Source organism: Anopheles moucheti, chromosome 2 (assembly GCF_943734755.1).
Source record: "Anopheles moucheti chromosome 2, idAnoMoucSN_F20_07, whole genome shotgun sequence".
Lineage (NCBI taxonomy): Eukaryota > Metazoa > Arthropoda > Insecta > Diptera > Culicidae > Anopheles > Anopheles moucheti.
Window position 1 is genome coordinate 93,922,377 of NC_069140.1, and position 20,329 is coordinate 93,942,705.

General features: G+C 43.8%; 3 protein-coding genes across 4 annotated transcripts in view; 2 read left to right on the forward strand and 1 right to left on the reverse strand.

Moving 5' to 3' along the window:
* The window catches only part of LOC128305408 (uncharacterized), a 53,798-nt gene extending 41,439 nt beyond the window's left edge, over positions 1-12,359 (forward strand). Inside the window, exons 3-4 of the mRNA XM_053042843.1 lie at positions 11,185-11,400; positions 11,471-12,359. Of these exons, the coding sequence (XP_052898803.1) occupies positions 11,185-11,400; positions 11,471-11,842 (588 nt within the window). The 3' untranslated portion in view covers positions 11,843-12,359. The remainder of the gene's footprint in view (positions 1-11,184; positions 11,401-11,470) is intronic.
* Positions 12,360-12,475: 116 nt separating this feature from the next.
* Positions 12,476-13,489, reverse strand: LOC128298172 (uncharacterized). The gene is made up of 2 exons (XM_053033914.1): positions 12,694-13,489; positions 12,476-12,623 (listed from the first exon to the last, which is right to left on the reverse strand). Exons 1-2 carry the CDS (start codon positions 13,414-13,416, stop codon positions 12,489-12,491), a joined length of 858 nt encoding a protein of 285 aa, XP_052889874.1. The 5' UTR covers positions 13,417-13,489; the 3' UTR covers positions 12,476-12,488.
* A 367-nt stretch (positions 13,490-13,856) lies between these two features.
* LOC128307509 (neuronal membrane glycoprotein M6-a) lies at positions 13,857-20,235 on the forward strand. 2 transcript variants are annotated; one of them, XM_053045393.1, is made up of 3 exons: positions 13,857-14,113; positions 16,927-17,397; positions 17,469-20,235. In XM_053045393.1, the coding sequence occupies exons 1-3, from the start codon at positions 14,110-14,112 to the stop codon at positions 17,744-17,746; spliced, it is 753 nt and encodes a 250-aa protein (XP_052901353.1). In that variant the 5' UTR covers positions 13,857-14,109; the 3' UTR covers positions 17,747-20,235. The 2 variants fall into 2 exon arrangements, with proteins under 2 accessions (XP_052901353.1, XP_052901359.1); XM_053045399.1 differs by lacking the exon at positions 13,857-14,113 and adding an exon at positions 15,200-15,440.
* Positions 20,236-20,329: the final 94 nt, after the last annotated feature.

Below are 20,329 nucleotides of genomic sequence, written 5' to 3' on the forward strand. Positions count from 1 at the left end.
TCGAAGGCCATAGCCACACGTAGCCTCCCATTCTTTCTCGGGAATGTTTGGTCTGTGTGTTTTTTTCTTTCTCTTACCAACAAACGGAACACGCAATCAGATCAAAACTGGAACGGAGGTCCAGCGCCGGTGAGGTTGAGTGCCGGTGATCACATCTGCAAAAAATGTGACCGTAGACAATGTCCAGATTTTGTGTGAATTAGTGCATCAAAGCTTGATCTTGATTAATAACTCCTTATTCACGGCCGGCTGGTGGTGGTTGATTGTCGGTCGATAAGCGGTGTCGTACGCGTCGGTTTAATTCGCTTTATGCATCACGTTTTATTGGTGAGATGCGAATGGCAGGAGACATCTTGTTAGCCATCATCAGCCAGCCGCCCTAGAATGTTTGTGATGGTCCGCGCTAATTCCAGTAGAAATTGGACACTTCCGCTCTTGCAGAACCATGCGTTTGCCGCTATTCGAAGTGCGCTAAGTCATTCGGAAGTGCAGGAAAGAAAGGAAGTCATCTTAAGCGTTAATCCACTATGTTGGGTCTGTTGGGTCACCGCAAAAAAAATTGTAAACAGTTACGTTCCAATCACATCGAGGCTAATCACAACAACAGGTGTTTCGTCTATGCACCTCGAACAGCTACTGGCACACGAACAGAAGTCGAAACATTGGTCCCTTCTGGTGGGCTACAGCTTTTCATTAATGAGGTTCCGAAGGAAAAACTAACAAGCTATTACCATAACTGGCAGAAGTTGTCGGAACGGGTTGTTTGGGCCGTTTTTTGGGGCTAATTTTCGTTACCGGTTAAACAGATGAACCCATTCCCATGCTCGTTGGTGGTTTGTCATGGCGCCTAGTTTTATGTTTTTGTACTCTTGTTTCCATGCCTTGTGGCCTAATTTTGTTGGTGAGCAATGTCGCTTAAATGCTCCGAATTGAAGTAAGTCATTCATGGCAGAAAAGCAAGGAAATGGTTAAAACTGAAGAGGAACTGACGAATTCAAATGAGAAGCGCACAAATATTTACAATCATACAGTGTGCGGCACATGATTCTTCTTGCGAAACAAAGAACTATTGTGTCATCTGTATTTCTGTTCCTGATGCAGCAGATTGCAACTTCCATGTTGGTGCCATCGCGCGTTTTTTATATCGTTTATAACCGTTTCCGTCAGCCCACGGGAACTCGAACCTTATCTTTACGAGCTTAACAGGCTCTCAGCCATCTCGGGAGTGATCCACTTGTAGCTATCCTACACCGTCCTCATAAAGAAACGACTTCAAAACCACGGCAACAAACGGTATCGTAAAAACCAAATTTGTCAACTGCATCTCTGCCCAGGCCCCGGTCCGAATTCGTCAGGAAGTCGGACGGCTAAAAGCGATCATAAAATTGTTTATTTTATAAGCAGTTTGTGTTCCAGGCCAGAACTCAGGCTGAGAGTTTCGTACGGCCGAGTGAAGTCACCCGGCGCCATTTTATTAAGATCATAAAACCGATGTCTGATTAGATCATCGGTATCGGAAACAAGCAAGAAGCTCTCCCGAAACAAAATGACGATAGGAGATCGTCGGTTGAACAATGCGCATGCACAAAACCACGCGATCTGTGTTCGTTTGGCTTCCCGGAAGCTGACAGTTCACTTGTGATGAAGCGTGCCATGACCAGTTATCAGTCCCAACATGGCAATCCTTCCCCCAGAGTGGCCTTCAAGACTTAAACAAACGTTGCGCTTCGACAAAAGACATATCTTTTAATTGATCTACATTTGGTGAACGATTCTCTTCCCGGTTTCGCATTCAAATATATCCATTTACAAAACCCACCGTGCTCGGGGCCTGGATGGGAAGGAAACCCATCCGAATACCTGCATGCAAAACCTCACAGGACGTGATCGTTTAAAGGTTTTGTTTTCTCGCGCTGGAATGCATAATTTTCCCCCTGTGGTGATTTAATTGGATCCCGACCCTCTTCGACCGGTCGCGAGGTACACGGTTAGGCTTTCAGCACCTTTTCATGGTGGGCTACCCGAAAAAAAAAGAGAAAACAATGACCACAGATGCGTCCGGGCGATAGTGTGAACGATGGACCGGAACAACTCAACCAAACGGAGCGGAATTTCGATTCCGGTTGATTCCGGGTTCGATGCCTGCCCGGCGGGTTGACACACAGCGTGCATGCAGGTGGCTTCGACGAATCTTCGAATCTAAACGCTTTTAATAAACAGGAATGTTCAAGCAATTCATTAACAGTACCGGATGTTGACGCGGCGTATGATCGCAGTAGGAAAGGATCGACAGCTTCGATGAGATCGTTTAGCTCGTCACTTTCTCATGAGACTGCTCTGTTTTGACTGGGAAAAATTCTGAGGGCACCAGTATTTACATGGCCCAATCGTCGCCCGCCCTATACGCTTGGCCGTTACTTTGGTGGAGGTGAAAGAGTGTTGATGTTAATAAAGAGATATCTTTTTCAACGGTCGCTACATCCGCACATCGTGCCGGTATTGCATCTTTGACGCATCCCAGCTCGTTTCAATTCGAGTATCTCAGAATTCAGCTCTGGGATGAAATTGATATTTCATGTTAACTTCCTTATTGTGCTTCCCGCATTCGCCTCTAATGGTGAAAGAATTTGAGGAGACCATGTCTAAACTAATTGCTGACTGTGAAGATCACTGGAGAGGATCATTAAGAGTTCATAATTTTAGGATCTCATGAGTAATTTGGTGATAAATGCTTTAAATTTCAATTTGTGCTTCTCGACAGTCGTCTACGAAAACTGTTGAAATAAACGCAACAGTCAGAATGGCATTCCTCGTCTGCATGATGTTTCAATTAATATCCTCATGGTGCAAACGTTGCTCTGCGTATGTTCCGCTTGTTCAAATGCTGAAATTAGCTTTTGCAAAATCTATATCCGTTCGGATGGAAATGGAATGATTAACGGGTCGAGCGAGAGGGCTCTCATGTTTATTTTGGGACCGTTTGACATGTTTCGATGCTAATTAGGTCGGCTAAAATATATCTTCATTGCTCAAACTGTTCATTTTCGACCAGTTTCTTCAAAAAGAACGAATCAATTCAGCGAGACTTTATTCAAAACGATTTCCTGAAGAATGAAAGACTAATTGATCTTTTGCTCCAGCTAAACTGTCCTAATTAGTAATCCAGAAATCGACTGCCGGTAGAAAATTATGCATGGTTTTTATTCAAACCTGCGCACAATTGATCTATTCTACGTTAAATCTTGATCGGATAAAGTTCAACTGTCCATCATGGTAACTCGCTCCATGTTCGATCTTCCAACATAATGCTCTGGAGTTGAGGCACAGTCCACGAAGAATCATCGCTGGCACAATTAATCTGCCGCACAAATCTCCGGCCGGCTCATGCTTGTATGATCGGTTTCGGTTGATCCAGGAAGTAAACTGATCCTCATGCCAATTATATCGGCTGACTGACTGAGTCTGTCTGCCCAGCGAGAACGCAAAACGTGGAATGGAAGACGTTGCGTACTTCGTGTGTCGTTCGTCGTTCCCGCGCGTTGGGTGGAATTATTCCAGCCTTTTTTTTTACTTTACTTTGCAACCATCAGGACGACCTTGAAAAGACCGTGCGAGTTGGATTTTCCGCCGCCAAACAAGCGCGTACCATGTAATGAGCAAACGAGCCGAAATAGAGCCACGCGGTTGTGAGATGATCACATTCGCATCCTACCGGACGTTACGATTCCCCTGAAGCTGATCTGTTAGATTTCAGCGAACTTTAGGTAGTTGTGTAAACCGGTACGCCGATTGTGATGAAAGGAAATGCGAAGTCTTCAAAAGGCACTCGGAGCATTCGGCTCAAGAATATCGCGCCCATTTACCAGCTCTTGGGAATAAAAAGCGATCAGCTACCGGAATGCTCGAGCCGAATCATTGCTCACTAAATACGGAAGGATTTTCTTAGCTGGGTGCTTCCTTACCAATGGCGTGGGACTTTGGTCCGGAACGCGCATCAAGAAATCCTATCTCACCAACATCAGTTCCTATCTGGCGCGTACAACCCCCGAGGTAGTAGGTAGTGATCCCAATTTATCGTGTCATGGTGACTTGCGTGTGTGCTTAAACGAGATTCAGCAAACGGTAGATGGGTTCTCCAGTTTTTTGCTCCATTTGGGACACACTTAACCTCCCATTTTAAATGTGATCGACATTATACGAGATTATTGCCGCAGCTCGATCAACACGCGGGCACACAGCGTTCGGATGTTGTAGTAGGTGTTGCGGTGCAAAAAAAAAGAGGTGCTGACAGTGCCTCCAACCGGTGTAGGGTTTGAAGTAAGTGCAAAGAAACATAGCTGATCTGATGTACACTGATCACTTCCTCGATGTTCATCTTCTTGCAAACAACATGGCGATTGATCGCATCGATGTCTAGGTTAATCGATTCGCTATGTGTAAAATTGGTGTCGGCGAATTAAGAGCCATGCAATGATGGCCCTATTGTGCCGCTCCGGATTAGTTGGAAGTGTTGCTTTTTTCTTTCGTTCCCTCTGGTGAATCCGGTGGAGAAACCAATTTAGGCTGAGATCTATATCTTCGGTGCATTTTTTTCAGAGTCGCAAATTTTACGCTTAAAAACTGGGTAATAAGCGTCTTATTTCTTGAGTACATTCATGGAATCACTGTCTAATAAATGTTAGCTTTAATAGACTTGGTCTGGTGAGGTCATTTTTTAAGTATCTGTGGAGGATATCCGCTATATATTCAACTATGGCTGCTCCTTCCAACCTTCCAACAAGTGTAAAATAATTGAGCTGTTGTGTTCTTAGAAGTACCACGTGCCAAGTTCGGGTCCTCATTAAAAGTTCCAAAAACAAAACAGAATGATCCATCATTTACAAGCAAGTAGCGAGCACTAATTCCTACTCAATGCTAAATGCTTACCTCTCTCGTCCAACAAGATCTGCCCAAAATGGATTAGACGCGCGTTTAATACCTCATCGTTACCAATTCTTAATTTGAACTAGTTTTTTTTCGTCTATCCTGGGTATTGTAAGCCACCACTCATAACTACAACCGGCTTCGCGGAGACCCGTTGGCATCGGTTTACGACCCAAAACGTTGTTCTCCTCATTGCCACGGTCAGTGGCGCTGCTCAGATGCTAACCACATTGCACAATACCTGACCCCCAGCTCGTGTGCCCAAAATGGCTTCAAAACGCTTCTGATGTATCGCGTTTCTATTAAAAACCCGCCACGGCCCACGGGACATCTAACGGAGACCCGTAGGTGATGAACCTTTTTTGCCTACAAAACAAACATGTAAAATAGACAAGCAGGCGAACAAACAGTTTGGACATACCATTATTCAACCATCTGCCCCTGGTTGCACTGCGATCGACGATAAGCGATCGCGTAGACAACAGACGTCCGTTTGATCGAATGTCACCGTACCGTGTACGGGATACGCGACGAAAGTGTGACGGTTATGGTACAGGCGGCAAAACTATAAAGCTGTCAAACCACTCAAACGCGTCAATCTAGAACCCCTCATCAAGAAATCATCCAATGGCTGTTCCGCCATGGCTTCATTACGGGCACAGAGTGTGGATCGTTTTCCACGCTGACGCGAATATCGCCCGTGGTTTCCCCCCTACGTATTCCAATCCTGCCTGGCGCTGGTCTGCAGAGTGTCAAATAAACAGTAACATTATTGTTACAAACCATGTGGGCACCACGATCGATCGCGATCTTGCGCGCACCCTTCCCCAATGCGGTTCGTACGTTTTGCCCGCGAGGCTCGGACATCTTAAACGCGTGTCACGGAAACACCGACCCGATGTGGGCTGCCTGCGACATAAAAACGCGAGCTTGCTGTTGCTCAAGCGTGAATCATAATTTTGGCGAGAAAAGGGGGACCGATCGATTGATCTGTAATTATGTTCGCCGATCGATTTGCGTAGGTTGACGGGTGTTTAGTAATTAAGAAAAGTTTATCGACCACACACCGATGTCCAGCGGTTGTGTGGGCGTTGAAGGTAGTGTCTTGACTGTCTCTCCGGCTAGATTTACAACATAATTAGCTATTATACAGGCAGAAACCTTTGCCGGTCTATTAGACCAACCGATTAGAGAGCATTGAGGTCTGTTAGAAAGCTAAGATAAAATAAAAAATGCAATTGCGGAGATGGAACCTTAACCGCGCACTGGTAAAAGCTTTATGACATTGTGTTTAACGGCTATCTGACCCATCCGAGATGTGATAATCCCGCCAGAGTACCGTAACCGTCTCCCCCAAATCGCGATGACCTTTTGCCTGGGATTGTATCAGCTAGATACGGAAGCCAAAGCAACGTTAATACACCAAACGAATGGCACACCATTACAGCACAGTGAAGAGGAAGGCAAAGCGACGACCAAGTGCTATTAATCTGGAGGCAGAAAAGAAATTGCACCGGAATTAAGCTTTCCGGACTTCATCAGCTGTCGTCCAGGGAAATAAATTACTATTTTTGCGAGCCGCGCACGAGTTGTATCGCTCACCATTTTATGTGCCATTGTTTTACAGCCGAAGAAAGTTCGGTGGCTCCAATTGCGACGGTGAATGGTCAGCTCGGAACGGTTCAGGCACTCGCCCATCAGCTTCAAGGTTTTGGGGCAGATGAGTATTCTTCAGGAGCGGATTGTTTTATGGCGTCATCGGGTGTAGGGGTTGCTTTTAGTAAGACATCGGCCGGTTTGGTTGGGTGGTTCCAGTTCACAAGTCTATTTGCTAGATTTGATGTTCCACCACATCGGACACAGAGCAAATGGGCTTTAACAGATGTTTGTTGCCCTTGGTGCCTTGATAGTGACACACATCGTAGGTGTGTTTTGTTGTAATATAAATGCGTATACTTTCTCCCGATTCTCTTGATGTTTATCGATGAATTTGTTGCTTCAAACTTTCAAACTCTTCCAAGGTATTCTTGAAGATAGTGAAAGATATTGAAGAAACCCACAAATCATCTTCTTCCAACATTTCAACATCCGAAATGTCTGTCGGTGATCATTGTTACTACCTAACATGCTTTGATCTGACGGATGGCATCAACCACAAATCAATTCCCCTGAAAAAAGCCTTTATTTCTTCGAAGTCACACTATCCCACTAACAAAACAAACGTCAAGATTAATGTCAAATCATCACCACAGCAATGACTGATCGTTTAAATAAACAGTCAACAATCAAATAGTTGAAGCCGCTGGACAAAAAATCCTCGAAATCGATGAGTTTAATGTGCGTTACTATTTACACCATAGCAGCACGCGGTTCCTCACAGACGCCCTTTTCGGGAAGGTCGTTCCAACATCGGTTGCACATGGCGTGATTATCTGCCACCCCCAAACAACCGATCGATGATGATGGCGTTTACTGATGCCCACGCACAATGCGGTTCAGAATCGAACACTCTTATCGCAGGTGATTCAACGGAGAAGCCCGTTGCACCACCACCACGTGCGCTAAGCGATCCCCGAAGGTGCACTCTCGAATGCGACCATCTCCTACACATTTCCTGACCACCGTTGCTGACATATGGCTTTCGATGGTGGTTTGGTTGTTTGTTGACCTAATCACCCGTTTGCCGTCGCTGGGCTAGTTCTTCAAGGCACAGCTATCGTGCTCAGTTGTTGCAGCTGTCAGTCGGTGTGCTCTAAATCCACGTGCTCTGACGAGGCCCACGCGATCATTATGCTCGTTTGCCAACGTCCGTTTACAGTTGATTGAAAGGACTTGGACAAAGATTTTGTTGGTCTAAGAACAACTAACTCTGCGTGATCCGACGTGCCAAGACGCGGTGTTTGTCCTTCACCTAGGGACGGAGATCTCGCGTGGCGGATGCGTTGTTCATGACCTCGGCTCTCTGTAAGCGTGCCGCAATTGTTCAGACAAACGCAGGGAGTGTTTGGGTGTGTGCATTATTTTTATTTTTCAATGGAATGTTCCAATGGGTTGCCTCAGTTAATTCCAATCCGCTTGTGCTGCTGGCCACATGGCCTAGACAACATTACCATAGCGAGATAGTTACGTCCTCCCATTCACGGCTCGGATGCTGTTATGATTGTTTGTTTTTACTGTCCCTTTGCTTCATGGATCATCAGAGACCATATGCGAGTTCTAAAGACAAGCAAGCACAATTTCCCCAACCAGCTCCTCGAACCAGAGATAATGCTTCGCGTGGTACGATGCCAACATTTAAAGACATTCGTTTCCGCGAATTCTAAGTCAAGTGTGTACGCCACACGCGGTCAACGGCCGTTCGCTTGGAATCGTTTTGGCCTTTCCAACCCTGACACAGCATATGAATTGAGGTACGTGCTCGGAAGTCGTAATTAATAGAAATTGGAAAAAGATTTACTGCTGTCCCTGGTTGTGGTTGCGTTCGATGGGGGATATTTTTGTACGCGGGCTTTGTGATGTAGATATTGCAATTGTTATACACGGCACGAAGTTGCGGGAAGTTCTTGAGGGCAGCAGCATTATTTATGCAACTTCCATTTTAGCAAAACGACCACCGTTACTGAGCACTCCAGAGGCAGACAAACACTGGAACAGTATGAATATCAGTACCGCTACGCGAATGTCATTTTTGGCGATGCTCACTTATAGAGCCTGACATGAATTAGAACAGTTAGATATTAGATACGGCAACGGTTTGAAGTTCCGTTACGATGGCATTAGGTTCGAGATCTTCGATAAGGAGTTCTAGTTGGGTCGTGAAATGGTTTTACTCCGTTGACAGTCAGCCAGTTACTTAATGATATCAGTTTCGTAATATTCGGATGAGATGATCCGATGATGAGTAGCTCCGTTTATGATACGATTCTCCGAGCGGAAGTTACATCAGAGCCGCTTAATCCACCGCAATTGGAATTGTTTTCGATTTAGATTTTAACTAATTTTGTTACTACTTTTCCACTTCTGCTTCCACTCTTTTTCTGTGAAAGGAAATTTGCACAAAGTGCTTTGTTTTTCCTTTTTTTTTTGCTTGTTTGACTGCGTTTCGCTGTGCACAAATTAATCTCCTCCACTCCCTTTCGCAAACTCTCGATCGGTTGTATCGGAACCGACCCATCTTACACCATCCGAAGCTTTCTACCGAACAAATCGTTTCTATTCATTTTTGTTTGGAATCTTTCCCCAAAACGCACCTCGTAAATAAAACACTAAAGGAAGGGGAGGGAGGCCGGAAAAAAACTGAAGCTACCCGATCATCCGACTCATCTAAATTAGCCAATTCAATTAAGGCGCACACAGAAAAAAAACGTTAAACCACAAACACTGTTGCTGCAGTGTGAATTTCACGCAGGTCCGCGAAAGTGCTTCTACCGGCATGCAGCGGCCAATAATTAGACCGGCGAAGGCTCGGTCGGACTTTGAGGGCTGCAGCAGCTCGGCAGTTCCGTGCACCAACCAATGCAAACCCCAAGCAGTGTTGATCGATTTTACACAAGACCTCGATTTTTTTTCACTTTATTTGCTTTAGTACTGTTTTTGGCGGGGGAGCGGTGTCTTCTATAGCTCCAAGAAACTCTGATCTCTTCCGCCCTCGTTCGCTGATTTTGACACACTCTTCACACGGCGCGATCATTGTCCGGCGGAACAGTGTTTGCTGACAGTTAATAAGCACAAGAAGCGCACATTGAGATCAACGGGTCATCGTTAGCGTGATGAAGACAGGCTAAAAACAGCTGGCAGCTTGACTTAATACGTTACTTCTTTGCCGTGGGTACGATCCATTACGGACCTGTGCGACTGATCTCCATCCGGGGTTTGAAAGTGATACAACTGATATCTCTCCAGAGCCGCAAGCTATAGGTGACTCAGTAATTGAATCGATAAAACAATAGAATCATGCAATTGCCGTACATCGTCCATTAGTGGCTAATATTATCTCTCGAATGATGTATCTTCAAAAGTATTGGAGATCTTGATGAACGTGACGAAAAGAATATGACGCATCAGTTCATACACTTGAAGTGTCTTCCCATCCTTTGGACTACTTTTGGGGTGATGGTAGCGTCCCGTGAAAGTAAAACGTGTAACGGAACGATAACGTTTTTGATGCCATTAGTCATCAGTGTCTCAAGTTCTTTATATTCCGCAAGACCTTCCAGTATATCGGCACATTGTCACTGTCCACCTAAAGTCCAATAAGGTACATCGAACAGCCTCCAACAAAATAGGAAAGATCGGAAGAAAATTTATGAGCTATCTAATTTTGTGTCATATAACGTTCCCTAACCCGTCTTCCTGCCCCTTGCTCACAAGCGTTTGATCGTGTGGAGTTTTATGTCCTTTCCATTGGCCATTCCCTTGTATTGCGATTGCGGGCACAATAAAAACTTTCCGGCACACCAAAAACAATATTACCCTCCCTAGGGCTGCTTTGTGTGTGTCCGCTAACGAAACAATGCGAAACCGTTCATTCGATCGTCGGTGATCATTGGATACGGTTGCTGCTGCTGCTGTTATGCATTTTATAACCCGCACCGAATAGGGAACTCCGTCCCCTCCTCCCCTAACCCTGTGTGCTTGCGCTTTTTGATGATAAAGCAAATGGAAATATTTATGCTTTATTAACAGCACACAACACAACGGCCGGGAAACGGCAACAACAAAAAGTGCGTTGGTAGAGACCGACCGGTTTCTAATCGAATTAATCGAAACTGCCATTGCGACATTAGCAGAGTGTCTTGGGTTGGTAAGTTTAGGGGGAGTAGACAAAAAAAAGAAGAATGATTAATTATTTCCAACTAATCCAACAGTGCTCCAAATAGGACAGATATGTGGCGAAGTGGGGTTTAAGTTCTGCATTAAAATGATCATACTAGCGATTAATGGATCGATTGTGAAGAGCCATTCTTATGAATCTTCAGCTAGGGAGTGACTCTCAAAAGTTTCATGAATTCTCAGGAGTTAATACATCATTGAGAATAATCAGAAAGTCAAGATCACCCTAAACTTTCCTTCGATTCCTTGGAGGATGTATGAATCTAACAGGAATCATTAATCGATGAGGATCCATTAAAGTTGGAGGAATATTCGTTGATTCAGTTCCAGGATTCATTCTCTAAATTACTCTAAATTAGAATCTAAACCCAATGCCAACACTAATACACATTCTATCCATTCGATGCTTCTAAATCGTTCCTTTAACAGATTTCCGAGTCCACTGTCGGTAACGGCTTGGCCAAACCGAACGCTGGCATTACATTCGCGGACGGCAGCAAGCTTGGATCGGACCATCTGCGCCATCTGAATCGCCGCACTGCCGAAGATGATGAGAACGAGGAGGAGGACGATGAGGATAGCATTGAGGAAAGTAAGTTTTGCACCCTTCCACGCCACGGTCCGAATGCATTTACCATCCGACAGGTAAGAACCCCCATCATCATCAGCCAACGCAATATGCACGTCCTTTAACAAACTGTTACGTCCATTGTAGGCTCGCTTTTCGAAAGGCAACGGAGCAAAAGCGCTCGGATTTTCCATTGTCGGCGGTAAGGATTCGCCCAAGGGCTCGATGGGCATCTACGTGAAGACGATCTATCCGAACGGGCAGGCGGCAGAGAAGGGTACGCTACAGGCCGGTGACGAGATCCTGTCGGTGAACGGGAAAGCATTCCAGGGTCTCTCGCACCAGGAGGCCATCAACGTGTTCAAGGCGATCAAGACGGGCGAGGTGGTGATACTGATCGGTCGGCGCAACAATCGCCGGAAGCTGGAAACACCGTCGCCGACCGATTCCGGTACCGGTACAGCACCACCGTCCACGACCGGTTCGCCCACCAACACCATCACGGGCAGTGACGATTGAGCTGGCGGGAAAGAAACATGAGAATGCACGTAGCATGTACAGAGAGTGGCACTATCTACTAGCTATTACATGTACTAAATGATGACATATAGCGAGCGGTTTCAGGCGGTTGACAAGAAGAAAATTGGCAGCCTGATGGCAACAACTTGAAGCAAAATGCGCGCAATATAATGAAATATTTAATATTTTCTTTTTTACCAAATACCAAAGGCTACAATATCAAAAAAACAGCACACCTGCTTAGAAGAGAATGTAAAGGTGTAAAGATTTAAATGGAGTCGTGGGCACCGCGGAGAACAATCAACGGTCCGAGAGCAGGAACGCCGCGACCACAATACCAGAACATGTATTCATCAACAAAACCAAATCGTTGTAGCAAGGGGAGCAAGCAAACTGACAACAGTCATTCTAAGGATATCGTTTCTAATCATTTATCACGTTGTTTTACGAATGTATTTGAATGGAAAAATATATCTATTTACATGTAAAATTAACGCGCCTGATTTGTGCTTGTTGTGCGTAGAAATCTGACACATTTGATCTTTTCTTTTAAATTATTTTAAAACAATAGAACAAACAAGTTAACAACAAGTTAATAAAATATCCAAAATGTTTAATAAATCGAATGTGGTCGCTTACAGGGATATTACAATTGCTTCTGTCTGATGGTTTCGTCGATCGTATCGAGACACTCGGACAGCGGGAACACTTCCTTGCTGAGCGTTTTTGTCATATCGGGTAGTACCTCAGCTTTTTTAATCGATACCGCGTAATGTAATTTCTGAAAAGAATGGTACAAACAATTACTTTCATCAACATTTTGTAAACCAGGCAAAGGTCATTCCTCTTACCGTTTGTAATTGTTTCATCGATTTTACCAACTCACTGCCAATCAGTGGTTCCTTCTTAATTGCAACCGATCCATTTTTTTCGGTCTGCTGCCTGAAATCATCCAGCAAGGCCTCGACGTTGCGACAAGCCTTCATGATGCTTGCCCACTCTCGACGGAACTGCTGACGGATCTGTGCTAGATCGATGTTCTCAATCGTGCCGTTTTCGATCGAGCCCAGCATGCTGATCGTTTGCCGGAATTTGTCAACCAGCGCTTCTACATCGATCGCTGACTGTTTGGATGGTGGGACGGTCGATTTGATGACCGTTCCAGTTAGATCGGTATAAGAACTTCCCAACGATGTAAGTGAGTTCGTTATCAGGTTGGTTTCGTTTAGCAATCGCGACTGTTGCAGTGGCGCGGCTGTGGCTTTCTTGAACGATCCATGTCGCTGGTTCTTGTTGCTTCCGTTCGCACCGGATGGTCGTGATCGGATTGTTTCAAACAGTGTGTCAATTTCTTCCTCGCTAGGACGCTCCAGAAGATCAAACACTTTAGCTACGCTTGTTGATTCGGGAACGTCTTCCTTCGTGATGGCAAGTAAAGTCTCCGGCAGATCGTCGGCATTGGTTCCGTTCGAGAGAAATTTAGAAGCAATTTTCGCTTTGCCGAGGTAACGATTGATGTGTTCCAGATTGATGTACACATGCTTGGCCACGTAATCAAAATCTGCCGGAGTCATAGTTGGTACTTCCACATTAGCACTTTTACGACAAAAACACTAGTTTCGAGTCCCGAATGAAGCGCGTTTTATAAACAAAACAAACTGCTGTTCGTTGGTATGAATTTCCTTTCGAATTGAAACGCCATCAAACGTCAAAATCGTGTGCGTGAAATGTACCCAGTCCGATGTCGACTTTACAGCCGTTTCGATATGATTGGAAGTTTATTTCAATTGCGTGAATTAGTAGTTATATTGTTATCAACACATCGAACAAAGAGTATTCTTATTCACAAATTATTATCATAATAAATTTAATTAAATTTAAAATAAAAAAGTTTCTAAAATTTCTCTTTGACATCTCGCTCTGCTTCGGCAAAGTCGACATAAAGAGAAAGCGCAGAAACGTCAAACGATCTTGGCGTGAAACAAAATTTGTTTACGTGCATTCATGTGCTCAGTTTTTTGTTGTTTAGAATTATGTTTTGTGCATGAAAACCTAGCAAAACCCACGGTCACAACCTCCCATCGTGTAGTGACAAGGATCTTGTGAAGTGATATACATATTTGTGCAAGAAGCGCTAACGCTTTCGCCTGTTTCTCCATCTTGTGGGAGTGATAGGCAACGCACCTTAAAAAGGGGGTTCCACCCTTTTTCCCCACCAAGCAGCAGCAACACATTCCGAAGGAGTCGAAGTAATATCAACTAATACGATGGGTAGGTATGAGAAAATGGTGTAGCTGTTATTCGGCCCAGTCTGTGCAGCATGCTTATCACGGGCAAACAGAAGGGATTTCGTTTTTATCAGTGAAAGATAAGATACGGAGATAGTAAGGCTTCTACGAATACTGGTACCTGCTGTGGTCAATCGACAAAGAGATGTTCAACTTACCAACACTACTACACACTCCAGACACAGTGTCAGCAGACGATCGGTTAAGGTGGGGTTTCAATCGTATTACACCGACGTGCAAATCGCTTAAAAGAACGTTTTTATTGTAAAATCAACCGTTGAATGGACAATTGAAGTGTTTTTAATTAAGATTGTGTAGCTTCCGATGGGAAAACAATAATCGAATCGTGTTGCAATCCGATTCCCCCACTTGTTGAGAGTGTTTTGAACTTGCGCTGGTATTAGTGTGCTGAACATCACATCCCCCACCCTTTGCGAGCGAATTGCCGTTGCGGGGTTGGAATGTTGTTGATCCAGAGCGTTGTTGGTAGTATTTTATCCCCCATTCAAAACGACGGGCTACGGGATATCGCGTGAGTGGTGTACGCGAGCATTCCCGTATGTGAGCGCAGTAATTAACGCACTCTGACTCAATTAGTGTGACGGCGGTGCGCTTAAGGTCACGGTACACAGCGTGAGGGTGACAACGAATGGTGACAACTTCTTACATTTTTAATTCATCACCCAGTTGCATGAAGATACAACAAGTGACTACGTAACACTTGCGTCCATGGGTCGATAAAGTAGGTCGCAGTAGGCGCACGTTGTTACTGGATCAGGAGAAGCGTGTAAAAGATAGCCCACTACCTCGCATCTAGCGATGAGACGATAGAGTTTGTGCACCGTTTTGATTGCGCTACTACGGTTCTGGTCTAGTTCTATTTCCCAACCTACGGATAGTAATTCAATCCCACCAACGTCTCTGTGAATCATCCACGAAACGTGTACGTGTGTGTGTGTTTGCGTTTGTGTATCGCGCATCTTCGACAGTTCACACGCTGAGTGGGCGACTGTCAGCCAGGTCTGTCCCCGACCCCGACCGGAAGAACCCCGTACCGGAACCTGACCTGCACACGCGATCCATCATGACCAGTAATCGTAACCGAACACCGACCGGGCAGATACGGGACGATTTTCTGCTCGAGACCAACTTCGATGACGATGGTGCCCTTACCCGTGCCTACAACACACTACCTCAGCAACAGGCAGCCCTTAACAGTGGTTTGCAACGGCGTAGCCTTCCTTATCGTTCGAACTTATCGGTGGATCGATATTCGGAGACGACACTGCACGGAAAACCACCGCGGAAAGGTATTTACCGGCGGGCGGAGGGCGCCCGTGCACAAACTACGCTCATCGCAAATGTTTTATGTTTCTGTTTTGTAACGTGTTCCACATCATGCCAACGGGCCAGACGGGGGCAATGATTCATGTGTGCACTTTCATCCGTTACCGTACCGGCAAACCGGCACCACGAGGTTGTGTTAAATGTCTCGCTTAATTCATTTCGCTGGAAACAGTTCCGCCATCGTCACCATCATCATCATTAGCGATCATTTAAGGGGAGCATTTTCATGGGGACGACGTGTCTTTTATCGTGTGCTGTATGTATCATGATCTTCATTCCAGAGGGAAACGTGTAATGTACTAAAATGGTCCTCTATTAAAGCATTCCACAGTTCATTTTCTTGTGTCTTTTTAGCGAAACATTGCAAGAATTGCTTGACTGAAAATTGCCAATTTTTGCTCAATTGGATTTATATCATAGACATCTGCATCATACGAAACCCGGTATCGAATCATTCATCAATCATTTATCTGTAACTAGGGCCATAACTAAGTTCTCGCTGTTTGTCTTCATATGACCCCAGCAATAATTGTTTGTCGGATGTGACGTACTCAAAAACAATAGTGATTTAATTGATTTGTCATAAGAGTTTGGGTTTTTAAAAATGTCTAATTTTGTCCCAAATCATCACCATTTGCTTCTTTAATGCGAAGAAAACGGCATTTAAAGATACAAGCTGAGCTGATAATATTTTCATGGAGCTTAAGTGCTTAGGAATATCTGATAAAAAATCTAATCAATATACCAACAATTACGAATATACACAGCATGAGCCAGGAACTTAACTTATTCACATGCGAAATCGCTAATTAATGTTCAAAAACGTTTTTCTCCATTACTTAAAATTTGTTTTTGAAGAAGTTGTGAACCAATTGATTTTAAATTTACAACAGATACCCCTGTTTATATTCCCTTGAAACTGTTTTAATTTAAACTGCTTTTTCATATATTTAAATTAGTATATTCCTTTAGCGTTCTTCTAAAGAATAATCCAAATTTGGTGATATTCGTTTATCAACTAGAAATACCAAAACCACTTATTTATGTTTACATTATCCATAACATACATAACAAAGAACATAACCAATCCTATGCGAGCTCGCAAACTATTAACGCTACCGTGCTAAGCAGTGCGGACAACATCAATAGTTTATGTATCGAACGGTACTAACCGTTCGTTTAAATATAGAGAAGAGAAAAAGATCGTATTCGATCATCTCGATCGATTTATATGAAAATTATTTCCATAGGCTCGTTACATTGTTCCATTCTGTCGTGCACTATACGATCACTTCACTAACATCCATACTGTGCGTACATTTATCAACATTTTCCTTCGCAGATACTCTTTTTGTTGCCATCGTATGTGTAACATTAGCTTACTCCGCTTTTAACAGTAGCATCTACCTACAAACTATTAATGTCCCTGTTTCATTTGACCGTCTTTAGGTGGATGCTGCAAGTCATGCGTGACGCGGATACCGTACGCGACACTGATCGCGACGGTAATGTGCCTTATCGGAGTCGGCGTGTTCTGCGGTACCATGTTCCGTGGCACCTCGCTGGCCATCATCATGCTCGATCAAGTGTTTCATCTCCGGCTGCCCTGGATCGAGGCGGTACAGATCATCTTCGTCGTGATCGGTGCCACGATGGCAGCGCTCGGGCTAATGATCTTGTTTGTCGGCTTCCTGGCGACTGGTGCTACCCGGCACAAGGTGTACCGTGCGTGGGGCTCTCGCGTCGGTGGTCGCATATCGTGCGCCGTCTTTATGGCCATCTCGTACGTGCTGAACATTGCGTGGATTCTTATACTTTGCTTCCTGTCGATCGTCACGTTTGTGTTTACCGTGTTCTGGAACATGTGCGCCAACACGAACGTACAGACGCATCGCGACTGTATTGATCTGACGCAGTTCTGTAAGTATATAACACTTATCGACCTTAAGCAGTTCATAAATAGTAATATTTTTATATGCTTCTCCTTTTAGACTTTATGTTCCCCGATGGTGTCAAGCAAGAGGATATGAAAATTTGCGAACCGGCCAAGGTGAAAGCGTTCTGTAAAGATGGTGTAGAAAAGTGTGAAATTATGTTCATCTTAGCAACGGTATCGTGCCTGCTGATCATACTCAGCTTCGTGCATTATCTGATGTGCCTCGCGGCCAACTATGCGCACATTCGGGATCACGAAAAATTCCAGGAGCTGCAGGAAATTCAGAACCTCACCGAGATGGAGTACAGTGCGGCGTCGAAGGATCGGTTCTAGGATACGGCCCAGGAGATCTACATTGAGCACAGCACATGAGGGTGGCCCCCCATCAAGCCCACCTGTTATGGCGCTGTACGAGCAGCTTACGTTTAAATTTGCCACCAAACTTACCTAATCCTGGGTGTTGGAGGCCAAAAGCTGTAGCACCGCACAAGCTGTCTTTTAACGAAATTTGATGCTTTATTTTCAACCCTTTCCCGTGTTGGGATCGTTCAGTTAAGTTTAAGTATGGCTCGGTCCTTTGGTCGAGTTAAACCCGGAATTCGGAATTCACCACTGTGTGGATAGATTAGATTACGTTTAAAGCTCTGGCACTGCCACGCAATTATTGTTCTTCGTATTTTTTGTAAAGTGCGAATTGTGCATCCTTAATTTATTTGATACGATCACACACCATTTGCTTGAGTTCGCCGCACACATTTTGTTACTTTTCAAATCCGTCCAAAAATGAAGTAATTGTTCTTCGTGGTACTGTGCTATGCTTTCGTCGTTTTGTTCGGATCAGACTTTCCTTTCCCGTGCTATCATTTCGGTTTATTCTATGCTGCTGCCCCTCTTGGTATCGCTTACGGTTTAAACAATAGGCTCAGCATGTTCGCCCAATATAGATACTCCTGGTTGCAGCGTAGTAGTACAGGTAGCGTTAGAGCGACAACGACTTTACGATAATGACACAGATAAATTGCACACAACTCTTTGCGTAGCCGGAATTCTAGTGTAGTAGTATTGGTCAGCGCATCAGGGATAGCACACATATACACTGTCTGTGGTGTGATGCTTTCCCTGTGCTAGAAAACCCCTCCCAAAATGAAAGTCTGACGAGGTAACAATAAGCAACACAACGGTCTATATTGCACAATACAATGCTGCGTAGCATTGGGAGGAAGTGCTCAAAAGTGTGTTCAATATATACATTACTTTTGCTTTCGTAAAATCACTGCGCTTTGGCCGTGGTTTAAGGATTGTGTTAAAAGCAGACACAAATGCCCGGTTATTGGCAATAGCAATAAGAGACATATCGATTGAAGGAAAGGATGCGAGATATTGACGAAGTAGGAAGGAGGGCACCTGTTCGATGGCACAGTTAACAAAAGAACACCCCCACACTCACACACACGCATAAAACCCAACCCCAGCTAAGTAAAGAAAATGAAACATAATACATTCCAGTGTGATAAACTTAGCGGAAATGCGGAATCCTTCAAACCAGCATACAATCTTGTGTATAGTTGAACAAAACACAACAATGAAGAAAAATCAATGTATTTGAAGAAGGTGGCGTAGCGCTAGGAAGAAATGGAAAAGGATATAGTATTTTTATATCTATTGAACGTAAATGTTAAAGGGAAATGAAATGCTACATACCTACCAGCAGTATGTGACATATTTTTATACAAAACTCTGCTACATTCCAACCCAGGCAGGCGAGAACCGTTTTCGGGACGCTTGCGCGATCTCCTCGAATTATACAGTACAGAGAATTGCACAACCAGTTGCGGTTTCAAAAGTAAGGCCAAGATCACTCAACGAAACGACAAAACAAAATAAGGTATGAGCATATAATATTTAGCGTTTCTTTGCATTTAAAGTGCGTAATGTGTCACAGTTTTAGGGAGAAATTGTAGAAACCCATGTTCATGTGATTGCAGTTTTGTAGCTTTTTACAACGCTTGTCTTTCGTCAGCACCGCGCCGCGCACATTGTTGCGCTGCGGGAAAATCTTTTAATTTTGCTTTTCCGCATACCCATAGCTGTAATATCAACAGCCAGAAAAATGTTTAAAAAAATTGCTTATTTACTCACGTGTGCTTAACATATTTACAAGTTAAAAACAACCCCAATAACTTACTCTCGTGTACATTCCAGTTCACCAAACCCGGCCATTCAAATTCTTTCGGTCGAGTGATCGCGTGATCCACCAAACTATGCTTAAACAATCAATTTTCACTCTAATTCGTAAGTGTTCCCTCAGTATTCATTCAGTATTTAATCGTCGTTCATGTAATTCCACCACAATTTGTAACGTTTAACTCACTCTCTTGCTATCTAAACATTCTTTACCTTATTCCAAATGAATGGCTCGGAAAATCTGACCATTACGTTCGATTAGCGCACTCGTGAATTGGTCTGTTTCGAGATAAAAATGAAAGCCGTATTTTTTATAACAAAAGCGGAAAAAGGAACACAAAAATGTTGAATTTGAAAAATTCACACTTATAAAACGACACATTCTATTGCTAGTGAGTAAGAAACATTCAGCAGTTAAGTTAATGATTTTCTACTGTTGTATTCATGATAAGATAGTGTTTTCTTTTTCTTATTTTTTAACACAAGGAAAACCACATTGTTTACAAACGATCACCAGCACAAGAGAAAATGATGTTATAAGCTTCAAACATTTACTTCAATGTTTTTCGTTAGTTTTTTTTATGAATTAAAGCAAAGTTTTCTGTTTCTCTTTTAGATTTTTGTCCATCCTTTAGAAGCTGTCCAATAAAATTTATATTTAAATTAAATTTCGTTCCAATACCCTTGTTTTAAAAGCATCTACTAAACTTAATGTCATTAATATCGAAAAAG

Coding starts and splice junctions, on each gene's coding strand:
- LOC128298172 (XM_053033914.1), bottom strand. CDS start 13,416: ATGACTCCGGCAGATTTTGATTACGTGGCCAAGCATGTGTACATCAAT. Junction 12,624..12,693: donor CGATGAAACAATTACAAACG/GTAAGAGGAATG, acceptor CATTCTTTTCAG/AAATTACATTACGCGGTATC.
- LOC128307509 (XM_053045399.1), top strand. CDS start 15,215: ATGACCAGTAATCGTAACCGAACACCGACCGGGCAGATACGGGACGAT. Junction 15,441..16,926: donor CGGAAAACCACCGCGGAAAG/GTATTTACCGGC, acceptor GACCGTCTTTAG/GTGGATGCTGCAAGTCATGC. Junction 17,398..17,468: donor TATTGATCTGACGCAGTTCT/GTAAGTATATAA, acceptor TTCTCCTTTTAG/ACTTTATGTTCCCCGATGGT.